Source organism: Chelonia mydas, chromosome 3 (assembly GCF_015237465.2).
Source record: "Chelonia mydas isolate rCheMyd1 chromosome 3, rCheMyd1.pri.v2, whole genome shotgun sequence".
NCBI classification, from domain to species: domain Eukaryota; kingdom Metazoa; phylum Chordata; order Testudines; family Cheloniidae; genus Chelonia; species Chelonia mydas.
The window spans coordinates 152620361-152634710 of NC_057851.1; the positions used below are offsets into that span (position 1 = coordinate 152620361).

At 45.8% G+C, this 14350-nt stretch overlaps 1 protein-coding gene across 2 annotated transcripts in view; it reads left to right on the top strand.

Moving 5' to 3' along the window:
- ITPKB (inositol-trisphosphate 3-kinase B) overlaps window positions 1-12965 on the top strand; it is a 108542-nt gene extending 95577 nt beyond the window's left edge. For both annotated transcript variants that reach the window (XM_007071758.4, XM_043543557.1), the window contains 3 exons: window positions 5035-5136; window positions 6456-6527; window positions 9858-12965. In XM_007071758.4, coding sequence (XP_007071820.2) covers window positions 5035-5136; window positions 6456-6527; window positions 9858-10073 — 390 coding nt within the window. In that variant the 3' untranslated portion in view covers window positions 10074-12965. The remainder of the gene's footprint in view (window positions 1-5034; window positions 5137-6455; window positions 6528-9857) is intronic.
- The last annotated feature ends 1385 nt before the right edge of the window (window positions 12966-14350 follow it).

The window sequence follows — 14350 nt, forward strand, 5'->3', positions numbered from 1 at the left end:
TCCTAGATTTCGCTCCCCGTCCAATCTATAGCACTGACATTTCACTTTGGTTACTGGCATAGATCTTTTCCCCTGCCTATAAGCTGAAGTGTTACACAGAGCAAATGTTGCTGAATTGTATTACTTTGCTTGTTTCATAGCTGGATAAGCATCCCCTGCTGAGAACAGGCATTCAGTATCTTGAAGCTGCTAGCGAAGCCTCATGGGGAAACTTAGGAAAGGTTTTACTGAGAGACAGTTCTTGTTTTTTCCCTCCCTACTTTCTCACTACGGACATCTTCCTGGAAAAACAGGATTGTCAGGATTGTCTTTAAGTTGTCAGTAGTGGATATCTTGATACAGAAGATCTTGTGCTAAATCTTGTTTTCAGATCGGCACGAGCAGCTCCCACTGAAGTAACTGAGAATTGTGTGCCAGTATCAATAGGCCGAGTGTTGTGGGGTGGAGATTTGCATGAAGAGAGCCTGAGCCCTGGTCTACACTAGGGGGTGGGGGATCGATCTAAGTTACGCAACTTCAGCTACGTGAACAACGTAGCTGAAGTCGACGTACTTAGATCGACTTGCTGTGGTGTCTTCACCGCAGTGAGTCAACTGCTGCCTCTCCCCCGTCGACTCTGCCTGTGCTTCTCGTGGAGCTCAGGTACAGGACTAGACACGATAAATTGAACCCCGCTGGATCGATCGCTGCCCGCCGATCCAGCGGGTAGTGAAGACATACCCTAAGTGAATGTATCAAGTTTCAAAAGGAAGGCAACGGAGTCTAGTAGGCAGACCACAAGACTGGGACTTGGGAACCCAGTTCCTGTCCCATTCTTAGCTCCGTCCCCAGCTTGCTGGGTGACCGTAAGTTACTTACCGGCTCTGCATTTCTCTGTCTGTACAGTGGGGACAGTGGTGCTTTCCTGCATTGAAAAGGCTAGGAATGCCAGATTTTACCAAAATAACCAGGGTAAACCTCAAGATGGATCCCATTTCTACTGGTAGTTAAAACTACCCTGAGGCATTAGTCACTCTCAGAAGGATACGCTCTGCATAGTGCACTGCTCTATTGATGTATACACATTTATATAGTCACACAAACTCCATTGACTTAACTTCCTTAGGCTCCTGAAAATCCCACCCAAACACCCTTCAAGAAAGAACGTGGCAACCTGATCTTGCTGACTGCAAGTTCTAGGATTCCACAGAAGAAGTCAGCCTTAACGCGAAAGTTACTGTAGGCTAAAACTGGTGCTAAAGTGGGGGTGGTGGCAGGGAAAGCCCAGTTGCTATGGGCCATCAACCAGCTCTATATTTCTTCTTTGTAAAGATTAACTCCCTGGGGCTAAAACACCTGTAAATGTCAAGCCTATTGAAAACACCACAGCAGTGCCTGGCAGCTCAGAGAAAACTTCAGGAGGGGAGTAATTATAGGAGCAGCATTATAAATATTCTAGCTGGCTTTTTTGAAACTGAGCTAATGCCTTATCTCAAAGCCCATCCACAGTTCCATTTATTTCTCGCTGCATGTAAGACTCCACTCATAATCATACATCTCCCTTCTTGAATGCTTTGTGCAAGGCTGTACTGGAGTTTACATGTGAAACTAGTGTGATAGCCCTTCTCCAGGTTGGTATCTGTCATCTCCAAGGGGCAGGGTGGGGGGAGGTTTCCAAACCTTGGCATAAGGGCTCATATGACTGATGCATAGTAGCCAGGGAACTCTCCCTCTGGAAAACAAGAGGGAGCAAGTTGCTGAGCAAGCAAACGTCCTCTGAAGGTACTTCCCCACTCTCTGAGAGCACACATTCTGTCAGCATGACTTTTCTGATCTTGGCCACCTGCAACGGTGCACAGGCCCTGAGATGATCTCATGCTGTCATTTCCCAAACCACATAGGGCTTTATGCATTATAAATGGCTCCCAATTGCACGCACACAAACAGCAGTTTTCCTGCACAGGTGGAACGTCGCACAGATCCACTCCACTGAACATACTTTAGCAAGAGAGCTTGTTCATCATCTTTAGTTACAGGTTTTACTATTGCTTAAGTCCATTTACATAATGTGCATAATCTTGGGTTACATTTGCATATCATTTACTGACTAAATTTGGCACACTGATTTACATGATCAATCTACACACCCCAACAATTCATGCATTGTACACACACATATTTCACCTTCCATTTCTGATTGATTTCAGAGTTTACTGTCTCGTCCGCAGTCAGTACCTTACTCTGTGGGAATGGTGCTCAGTTGAATACTTGGAACGCCCCTGGGAAGACTTTATAAAGACATCTAAAGCTACAGGACAGGATATTCATTGTACTCTGTTCCTTCCCTCATCCTCTGATCCAGTTCTTCATTCTTACTTCATCTTCCCCAGCATAACAGGATGTCTTTCCGGCTCCCATCCTTTCAGAGTGTTGTGGGCAAACAAGTCATCCTTCATGGAGCGCTAGACTATGGAAACAAAGCTGTGTGTATAGGACACACTTTAAAACTAGCCTCTACATCCAGGAAGTGCGGGTCCCAAAGGGAATTCTGGTTACCCAGTGGTTTATAGAATCTGAACAAACAATGAAAGAACCTGATCTATGCTCTTCATTTCTACAGCATCTGAGGCCCTCCAAGTGATTTAGCATCACAATAGCTTTCTTAATTTGTTTGGGAGACTCTTCATCACCCCCATTTTGTAGCTAAGGGATGGAAGCAAAGACAGGTTAAGTGACTTGGCAAAGATCCCATAGGAAGTCCATGGAAGAGCAGGAATGGAACCCCAATCTTTTGACTTCCAGATGTTTGCATACTTCCTTCCCTCAGACCTTTGGGAACAGAACAGTAGGAGAAGAGTGCCTTTTTGGGACAAAGTTCTACTGGGAAGTGTGCTGACGCAGACATGCAAGGGTATTGTGCTGATTCACTACTGTTGCCTGACATCTGACATTTGCCTTACTGTCAGTCTGGCATTGCATGTATCTGTGCTGCCTGGTAGCCTGTAAGCTCCTTGGAGCAGAGGCTTCTTGCTATTTCTGTCATGCTGTGCACAGAGCTCCATTAAATTGAGCACTTAACCGTGGTTAAGTCTAATCCTGGGATGTAATCTCTTGGGCTATGTCTTTTCTCTTAAAATTTCCCACCATTGCTATTGATAGAACACAGAAATGTAGGGCTGGAAGAGACTTTGAGAGGCCATCTAGTTCAGCCCCCTGCATGGAGGCAGGACCTAGTATACTGAGACCATCCCTCACAGGTATTTGTCCAACCTGTTCTTAAAAGCCTCCAGTGATGAGGATTCCATAATCTCAATAGACTAGCTCAGCCATGGGTGCCCCACAGCCACCTCACTCAGAACAGGCCTAGATAACCGAATGAGAAACATGCTGGCAATCTGTCTACCTCCTACCACTATGGAGCTGCACCATTCATAGCAATGGTGAGAAATTTAAGGAAAAAAGGCATAACACTTACCTCTTCACTACATCAGACTTTGTTTAGGTCAAGGGTAAAAGCTAGAGATGCCTATTCATGACCACTGCATCTTTTTTTTTTTCTTGCAATTCCTTTTATTGCCTGCTCTGTGGCTTTTGGGAGGAGAGAAGATATTTAATGATAGACCTGACCTGACCTGACTCTTCAGTCCATGGTCAACCTACATAGGTCACAAAGCCTCCACTGTGGATCTTTGTCTGACAGTGATGCTTAAAGAAATCCTTCCAGGGCAGATTCTGACATCCTTGCTCATGTGGAGTAGCTGACTTCAAGGGGACCCTTCCTGGAGCGAAGTACCGCTCACTGCCAAGTGATGGGAATCTGGCCTTGAGCCATTTGGCTGTTTCCTCTGCTGAGCAGGAGCAGATGAAAGCAGGCCGGTTCAGCTGGGAGGGTGTGCTGGGTCCCTTCGAGGGCTAGGCTGGGTGCAGCCTGAGCAGGTGAGATGTTCAGGTAGCAATGCTGCTCAACTGGAGCGGGAGGGAAGAGTGTGCACAACTTGCTGAGTTTTTACACTGCGTGACCCAGTCCTTGAACACAGAGGTGATCATAAACAGCCGACAGGCAGGCGTTTTTTACGACTCTTGGCCATTATCAATGGGCCGGGGACCTGGGTTTCCTGCAGACCCACCATTTTTTGCAGTTTTCAGTAGGGAGTAAAGCAGATATTGCCCAGGGCCTATGTGTGAGCTGCTGCAGCCTGCATTATGCCTTCCCATCCAAAAGCTGCCCTAATGTTTCAAATCAGACTGGCTACCCAGGGATTTTTGTGTCCCCTTCTGGGAAATGTCTACCTTTCCCTTCCCTCCATCCTCAGATGTTTTGTAGCGCAACTTTTACGCTTGCTTCTTCTTGATGCAAGGATACAATAAGAGGCAACCACTGGCTATTAAACATTCTGGTCAGAGAAAGCAGGGAGAAGGAATTCAGGAGCTACATGGCAAAAAAATGAGTGGTACTTACTTCTAGGACCTGCGTTTGGGGTCAGTCAGTGCTACGTCCCTGGATGGTAACTTGCCCATGTCATTAGTGGCCTTGGCAGGTCTCTGTGACACCGGGGAGTTTCTGCTAAGATTCTTTATTAAGTAATGGGCAATTCTGAAGTTAGCTGCAAGAGCTGAATGGCAGGTCAGTCTATCTTCTGATATCTTCAGTAAGGCAAATAGCCACTGCATCTGACCCCCCATAAGCAGAGGACTGTCACCCCCTAGAGAATAGAGCACTAGACTGGAACTCGGGAGACCTGGGTTCAAATCCTGGCTCTGTCACTGGCCCTGCTGCGTGACTTCTCAGTACCTCTATTTTCCCATCTGTAAAATAGGGATAGTGATATTACTTCCCTCTGTAAAGCACTTTGAGCTGAAAAGCACTATGGAAGAGTAGGTATTATTTATTATTATTTCATGGCACTTACTTGAATCTTGACCACCTGTCCCCTTGCCCTCAAGGAGGCCAGTCTGCATTCTGGTTCATGACATGCCCAGCAGCATTTCAAACACAAGTCACCTCTAACTGCCCGCTCTCATGACAATGTGTCTGGATTTCTCTCCCTTTTTAAGAAAGAAGATGGCTCAGTGAACCGGGATTTCAAGAAGACAAGAACAAAGGAACAGGTCACAGAGGCCTTCAGAGAATTCACTAAAGGAAACCGTAACATTTTGGTGAGTCAGCTGTTGCATTAGGACGACACTGCCCAAATGCCTGCCAGGTGCGAGGATGGGCTCCTTCCTCCTCTAGACTCTTGCCTTGCTGGTGCATTGCCTAATGTCAAGGACCACAGAATTAACCTTGCTGCTGCTGTGCCGAGCCCATTGGAAAATAGCACCAAAAGGGCAAAGTAGAGACCACTTCCTAGCCTGGAGATGGTGCAGGGGTAGGCAGAGGCTAGGAGAGAACACGCTGTTCGCTGTAATGGCAACACTCAGACTTTGCACTAGGCAACTGATTATATCAGGCAGCTAGTAGGATTACGAAACCATCCACTGCTGGAGGACAGACGCGGAAGGGTAGGCTTGGTCGGCTAAACCAGGGGAGGGGAAGTCTGCTGTAGAGATGGAGAAGAGGCTGCAGGCTCCCATCAGTACTGGCTGGGGCTGGTGAAGAAAGACCAGACCTTTCCATTTGTTCTCTTACCTCTGATCTCTGGATGCTTGGCTGGAGAAGATTTCCTTCCTATACTGTGGGCTGCCTCATAAGGTAGGCTGTAAGGGTGCCCAGTGTCCCAGCCATCCAGGGGCGGGAGGGGAACATCTTGTCTGTAGCCATCCCTCTCCTGGGCCTGAGCGCTGCAAACCCATGTATCCTCCACATGCCAAATGGTGCTGCTGCGCATTGCTAGGTGAACTAGCTGGTTAGCTGTAAATGTTTTACATAGACTGCGTGAAATATGCAATTTGATAAACTAGCTCCGTTTTAGGCCCTACCATATAAAGCCTACTAGCGAATGACTCTAAATGACCTGACTCTTAGCACTGCCAATTTCAAACCTGCCTGTTTACTTTGATGTTAGCTAACTGGGGTTTATTCTTGGTTCTGTAAATGACGCTGCCCAGCTCTGGTTTGGCCAAATTGCTCCTATGTACACAGACGGACTTGGGAGTCCTTTCAAACCACTTTGACACTGTTTAAGGCTAGGGCTAATGAGAGGTGAATCTAATCAGTCAAACTGCTAACCTCCTGAAGTCCACCCCTCTGCAACCTCCCACCAGAGCCAGAGTTTGAGCAGTTGATTTGACTCCTCTTAGAAGAGGGGCTGGAAGCAAAGTTAGCCAGTACTGTATGTATTTGAATATTTATAATTTAGCCTGCTTTTTGGATTAGACCAGGAACATTGGTGTGATTAGCAAGAGGATTTTGAAGTATTCCAGAAATTCGCTAGGTAACTAGTCTAATACACCCCTCTCTAAGTCTTACCAATGACTTGCTTGAAAAGACTTGAATTTGCAGTAGTGCTTATAGCTTATTTTCTTTATCATTCCAGAACGGTTACCTTAATCGGTTGAAGGGGATCCGTGAAACCCTGGAGACATCGCCATTCTTTAAATGCCATGAGGTAAAACTTGCCTTTCTCCCTTGAGATGATGCTTAGCTAGATCTGTGGAGTTTCTGTCCAAGAAAGGGATATAGTCAATATTAGAACTCATACATTTCTAAAACTTGAGTTTATTCTCAAATGTGTATTTTCATAGGTTTGTCTGCTTAGTACCTGCAGGGAGACCATATGACCTACGACTTTGATGTAACCTTGTCACATCTGACACTAAGTGACAGCTATCTTTAAATTGTATGACCATCAATTTTTATTAGACCAGGAGCTCATGTTTAAATGTTTGTTCAGAATGCTTATGCTTATATATAACTTCAGGAATATTCCTAGCTATTCTATCATATATATATATATATATATAATGTATCTCTGTACTAAAGTCTACATAAGTGCAAATTCCAGATAATGGTTGGCATCCAGCATCATGAGCTATTCAAACATGCTTCCAGATACCTCAAAGGATGCTGGGAGAGTATCTCAAAATAGCACTTATAGAGCTTGCTGGGAAGAGCTGGTCAGGGATCTTCTGTCAGAATTACTTTCTGTCAGAAAATAGTTTCCATATTTTTCCCTACATGTTTTTGTGCCTAAATCACAAGACTCAGGGCAATTGAAATGCTGAAATTACTCAAAACAAAGGATTTTGGGTCAGTTCAACAAACCAAAATTAAACATTTAGATTGCAGCAATGTCAGGGTTGGGGGGGGGGGGGGTTGTTTTGTTTTTTGAGCCAATGTTGAAACAAAGCATTTTGACATTTCCAAATGGAAATCTTTTGGAATTTCCATTCCACAGGAAACTTCAAAACAACAACTTTTCAGTCTGGTTTGGGACTAAAATAAATATTGAAAAGTCAGCATTTTCCATGGGATGGAAACTCCGAATTTTGCTGAGTTCTGTTGCTGGGGTTCTCCTCTGGAGAGTGGGAAGAGCAGGCTTTTTCAGAACTCAGTTACCAAAGAGATGAGAATGAAGCACTTATGCAGGACTAATTTCTTTAAAGCGAAACTGGTCCTTCAGGGCAAAGGGGGGCTATCAGAGTGGAAAGGAGTGCTTCCGACGTGCATTCATTCCCAGACCTGTCTGTCTCTGGGAAAGCTCCAATGCACTGAGGGAGAAAGCCTCCTCACAAATGTAAATTCATAACAACTTGTGCAAACTCTACATGCTTCCATTTAAAAACTTTTTTTTCTATAGGCAGACCTAAAATGGGTGATGCTTCAGACACAGGAGCACTTCTGTTTTGAAATACTGACATTGGTTGAATTCTTCTAGAGCTACATCACTATTCTTTCCTGGGGACTGCTTCAGCACTTCCCCCATGCTGTCTTGAACTGGTGATTAACATGGAACATCTTCTGACCAGTCTGGTGACTGGTCAGATGGTCTTGTTAGTCTAATTTCTCCTGTTAGGATCCCTTCCAGCTAACAAATTGCTCTTCAGTCCCTTTCATGGTTCAAGAACGGCTTCCTACAATTGGCTGAGTCTTTCTCTGCTAGCTTCCAAGTCTCATCTGCATTCCTAGGCCCTTATTCGAGGGGCTAGCTGAAGGTGCCCACTTTCGCTGCTCCTGTAGGGGTTGCGCTAACCGTTGCTACCATGAATAGCAATAGTGCAAATCAGTATAGAGTCCATCAAACTACTGTACCTGGGAGACACATTATTATGGCCCTGACTCGGTAAAATGCTTCTGTGTGGGAAGTTTACTTGAGTGTTTTCCTGAATTGAGGCCTATGCGCTGACTGAATTCTTTTTTAACTGGGGAAGCAGAAGCTATATGAGGCAAAACTATGTAGTGAGGATTATGAAATGTGATCCAGGCATCCATGTGCACAACTGAAACACAGTATTGATGCAAAGACTGACTCAAACCCAGCACTGGGTAAGAACCTTGGGGAACACCTTAGGCAGGCCAGGCAGTGGGATCTGAAAGTCCGCATACCTGGGCTGTCTTGGCCCAACAGGGGAAGGAAATATCACTGGCTCTTCAGAGGCGCTGAGCGCCCACAGCTCCCACTGGAGTCAGTGAGCTCTGTGGATATTCAGCAGCGGGCCAAACTGGAAATATGGCCAGGTATTAAAGGAAGGAGAAGTGCAAAGGGGGCCCTTCCTCTGCATGAGTTTGTGTGAGCTCTGTTCCACCTTCTCCTTGGCTGTCCTGGTAGGGATTCCCCCAGGAGGGGAAGCTGCAGCAGAAGGATTACCTTCTTCAGGAAGGCTTTCTTAAAGTAATACACAGCCAAACTCTACACACGGATGCCCTCCCAAACTCCTGTTGGATTCAATGGGAGAGGTGCATGCGCACACACTGAGGACAGACAGGGTTTCATTGTCTATAGGCTTATCAGAGTGTGAAACAGCCCCTTGTAGTGGTGGCAGCAGCTCACGGAAGGGATGGCTGTTACCCTACTGTCCTGTCACCTCCTGGTAGACTGACAGGGGCCACGAGCCTTGGTGAAACCTATCCCAGGCTCTCTTCTGAGTGTTACTGGATGAGGCATCAGTCAGGGAGGGAACATTTTGTCTGTGTGTAACTTGTATTCAAGAATTTAAGCACAATTGCTGAGGCAGTGTTTGTATAGCATAGGATGCAGACCCAGTGAGTGTAGCTTAATTCCAGGCATTGATCATCCATAAGGAACTTGGCTTGTGAAGAGCCTTATTCTAAATGCTGATGCAAAGGGCTTGGCTATGCAGGGACACCCCAAAATTAAGACAGATCAAATGCAAGTATGACGTTAATGGGCGTAAGTGAAGGCATATGAATGCCTGAGCGGATGCTCTTGTTTAAAGTGGCCTACGTTTGCTGTATCTTTATCCTCCTTTGAAGACTCTAGAAATAGGAGGATTAAGGTCCAGTAAGGCCACTTTACTTCTGAATGGCAGCATTCACTTAGTGGTTTTATGTGCTTTAACTGATGTTCATTAACTTCATACCTTTAGTCTTAACTTTCCTGAGGGTCCCCATGAAGACAAGCCCTATGTCTTCCCACTCCCTCCCCCCAATCCCCCGAACCTGCACTTGGCTTCTGAAGTTTGCAGCTGCAATTTTATATGCCCAAAGTTTCATGCTCCTCTCTTTGGCAAAGCTTCTTGCATGCACTAAATCCATGCCTTGTGAGTAAATCAGGGAGTTTAGATGTTTGATTTGCATGTGCAAATGCAGCTGGTGTGCACAAATCCAAGTTTTTGCACATGCAAAAACTGGAGCGTAAAATATTGCAGGTGCAGTTTTAGATAATGGGAGTGGGACCGCAAAAGCAGCTATACCCTGACTGGCATATATGTCTGTCTAAAACTGGAAGCATGACTACTGGGGTCTTTTCTCTCTGCAGGTAATTGGGAGCTCCCTGCTCTTCATTCACGACCAAAAGGAACAGGCCAAAGTCTGGATGATCGACTTCGGGAAAACCACACCACTGCCAGAGGGACAATTCCTCCAGCACAACGTGCCATGGGTGGAAGGGAACAGAGAGGACGGCTACCTCTGGGGGCTGGACAACCTCATTAAGATCCTAATGGAACTGTCACAGAGCGAGGACCTGCATTAAAGCCATATGTCCAATTCCACCACTACCCAGCATCCCGCCCCTCAAACTGACTCTTCTGAACTGCACTACAAGACACTTTCCAGCCCCCTGCCCGTGTTAAAGCTATCACTTCCCTATTTAAGGTGGTTTTTAGTTTTTGTACATATGTAGATCGCCTGCCAGAACAAACGCTGAACTTGAAGCCTTGGCTTTGCTCAGTAGATGGGAGCAGATCGTGTTGCTCATCGCGGGCGCCTGAGCAGCAAGCAGCTGTGGTCTCGTTGGCTAGGCGAACGCATGCTCTTTCCATAGCATTTCTGGCTCTTAGTCCATCTCTCTTTAACAAGAACTTACGTAGTGAGCAGTAGTGCAGCTGACGTGCCCTCCAGCTGAACGAAGATGGTGTCCGAACCCTGAGTTCTGTTGCTCCTGAACTGTGTAATTAAAGCCCTTCCAGCTAGCGAATGACAGAACGTATTCATCTGTAAGGAGCATCTGCCCTCTAGTGGCTGGTGCTGGTAACACACCATCCTCCAAGCCGGCAAGACTCCATAGCTTTTAGATTGCCATTTTAAGTGTTCTGGAGAAGGTGAAGGGAGGGACACCAGGTTGGGAGCGGTTTAGTTACATTTAATAACATCCTTCGTCCTAGGAAGCTAGAGGTGTAGACTCCTTAGGAGATCTAGGTTTCTCTCTCTCTCTCTTCGAGCAACCTTGTTACCCACTTGTGATTGTTCCGTTATTTTTGAGTGGCCATTGGAATTGCAAAGTCTGTTCTTGTCAATAACTAAGTGTAGTATAACTGTGGCTCTTACTAACCTGTTTAGTGCTGGTTGATGAGCTTCCCTCTAACCACTGAGGTGGACTGCCGTTGTCAGCTGTAGATGTTTACCATCGGCCTGTCTTCGAATTGAAATCACCTTTGAGCAATTTAGCAGTAGGGCAGTGTGCTGGCACGTGACGATCTGAGGCTGATGCTCAGACCTTGTAGGCCAGCACTGGCTGAGAATGCTGTGGAACCAATAGTCTGAACCTAGACAACAAAGAAGAAATTACTCTTCTGTCTCCAGCGATCCTGCTCCCATTATAGGAGCAACTGCCAACCCTCCTAAGCTGGGATGGTGGCCTACCATGTGGCTTGAAGCCTCAGATGAGGCTGAAGGAGAGCAAAAGTGGCTATGGGACCATTATGAAACTTTAAAAAGGCTTCAGTGTTGGTGGGTATTTCCTAGCAATAATCAGATAAGCAGTCCTCCGCGCTGTGTAAGGTTAATACTGCCAAGTGTGCAAAAGGGGATGGGAACCCCTGGTAAATCTGGGTCAGAAGGGAGTTCACAGGGGGAGCGGTCTCCAGTATTTTTCAATGCCTTTGAGCGTCTTTTGTAGTATCCGTGTTACGAGCCCTTACGATTAGCAAATGCCAGGCGTACTTATGGGTTCTTGTAGAACCAGTCCTGGCTACATCTCAAACAGAATTGCATTAATTGGTCTAAAAGGGTTCTTTTCATATGTGCAAACAACCTACCCCTAGTGGTGTGCGTTGAGAGCTCTCATATCTACGGGGTATATGGAGGAGGTTAGGGCGGGGAGGCAGCTCTCAAGGTTATCACCTCAGTTTTACTGGGTAAGACAAAGGGATTTAAGGCAGTTCCCCCCCCCCCCCCCCCCCCCCCCTTCCTTGTTACCCATGTAGCTCACTAAATCCAGCTCTGGTTTTCACAAATTGTTCCCTAATTTGCTCTGCCTAAATTGGATGTATACATGGCCTTTCTGCTTCAAGGCTTGTGAAAACAACCAGTTCTCTATTTAGGGTGGAGGCTAATTTTTAACTTCCTGGAACATTTGAACTAAGCAGCATGCTTTTAGCAGAGCTAGCTTGCTAAAGGTCAGCTATTGACGTGGGAGGGGAAGACTTTTGGTGCCTCTTGCTCTTCCTGGAGAGCTTGGAGTTCTCCAGAACTTAGGACATAAGGACAGTATTGAGCTTGGGTCATGAACAATCCTGCAGCTTTTGTTCCATGAATAATACAAGCTAGCTAGGAGTCTGGCAGAAGTTATGAACCTTTCTCCTCCCCACCCCCAACTCCGAAAGACCATTGTCTCATCTCTTTCCCCAACAGCGATGCTATCAGCCCGCTCTGCAATAGTTAGATGGGTGCAACTTTCCTGCGTCAGGAAGGTATCCTCACTGCGGCGCTAGGTGTGTGTGGGGAGGGGGGGGGCCCACTCAGCCATCTGTTGTTCCCTAGCCGTGCACAAGTCTCTCTCGTGGAGATTAAAATCTCGTCAGACTTTCTCAGTTCATATCTCACCAGGCACAGGTCTGTAGTTCTGAGCATATAGTTGTAAATGGTTGCACTGTTCAGCTTTTTGCCCAGGTTTCCTATGCTGCATAGAGTAGCCCCTGTGGAAGTGCCTTACGAACTTGCCCCTCTTCCATTAGTGTCATGGAAAAGGTTTTTAAGTTATATTTATTTTCATTCCTTTTTAATTGCACAAAACACTACGACTTAATGCATGGAATCTTTTTTTTTTTTTTTTTTTTTTTAAAACCCTGTCTTTTTAGTTTTTAAAATGTCCTTTTCCAGCTTTGGGGAAAGGGCTTTGAGCAGCAGCCTAGATATGTACCAATTTTAGCTGCAGTTTAGCTTTGCATTGCTCCTGTATATGTATATTATTTTAAAGTCTGTTTTGTAAACCCAATTCCTTGCTTTGTGGCTTCGAAAGAAGCACATTGTTTCCCCAGATGTCTTATGCCTACCTGGAGGCTGGAACTGTTGCTGTGAGGTATTCCTCCCGCCCTGCCCCCCCCAGTCATTGGGTGATGCATAGTAAATCTGAACTGTACTGAAACACCAACGCACAGTGCCTGTAAAGAGCCTATAACTTCCAAATAAAGGCATATGAAAACCAGCTATGTTTGGTTGCAAAGGAAGAGTTCATTCCAGGTCATCGAACCTTGGAGTAACTCAAGGGTTGGGACTTGTCCTGCTGTGAGCACCTGCTCATTAAGGGCCTGATTCTGTCCCTGGATACACCTGTACCAGGAGTAAAACTGGGTGTAAGTAAGAGGAGAATCGGATCCTAAACTAGGGGTGGGTGGGGGAGAACTTACATGAAAGGGAAATCAGACTTCATCTGGGAGGCAAACCAAAGCCAAATCTGTAGGGATCTTGGCTGCCAGATGTCTGTGGTTGTGGGGAGTAGAGCTTTCATTTGCCCACGGTCAGGGACAATGGCTACTGCACTCACAACCTCCCAGCATTGCTTGTCTGGAAAAATCCTAATCAAAGAAACCGCCACTCAAGCTGTTTCCCAATGTGTTGCAGCTCCTGTCAAGCCCCTCTTTATACCCTTGTCTCTGATCTCTGCTTTGGACAAGGAGAAACCATGGATAACCAAGCGTTCCTTTGTAGGCCACATACTCTAACATGTTCACATCAGTCTGTCCTCTCACTTCCCCTCTGTACATACACACACAACTGATTTGCAGTAGGTAAGTAGAACTAGCCTCACTATGTAGATGAGGCACCAGTGATGAGGGTCTCCCAGGCGGTCAGCATCAGAAGTAGGATGATTGCCCAATCTGCTGACTCCTAGCTCCAACCTCAATCCATTAGGAGATCATAATGCCCTTACACAAACCCCTTACCCCTTCTCTTTCCCCATCTAGGCAACGGTGGTAAAAATACTGTTGCTCTGCCAAGTGTTCCCATTGGAGGAGAAATCAGTGATGTAGAGTCTGGGTGTATCCTTAGTAGAACTTGTTTGATATACACCAGTCCTTGAATAGAGTTGATCATAAACAGCATGCAGGCTGTTGCCTTTTAGGACTCTTGGCCAAAACACCAATACTCAGTTCCCTGGGAGCAATTCTGCCTTAAGGACTGAGTTCAAAAGACTGAGAGCTCAAACTCCCTTGCTGCTTGCCAAGGTCCCCAAAAGAAATTGTATCAGAAAATTAACACAGCATGTATTCCAACTGCAAACTTGCTTGCATGCTAAGAAGAAACTTGTAAGACTATGTGTAACACACCATAGAGTGAACTCTGGTATAACAATACTTAACTACATCATGTAGGCCCTGAGAATTACTAATATATCAATATTGCCAACTCTTTATCGCAAGTCTGGGGATATTTGATGCTCTATTTATAACCGTAGCTCCTGGAGACAGGTGAGAATCTCGGCTTTCATTTAAAAAAAAAAAAAAACTTTCTAGACCTCATAGTTGTAGAGAGGAGCTTGGAAATGGACGTGAAGAGCACCCTAAAGGCTCAAACCAGATGGCAAATAAA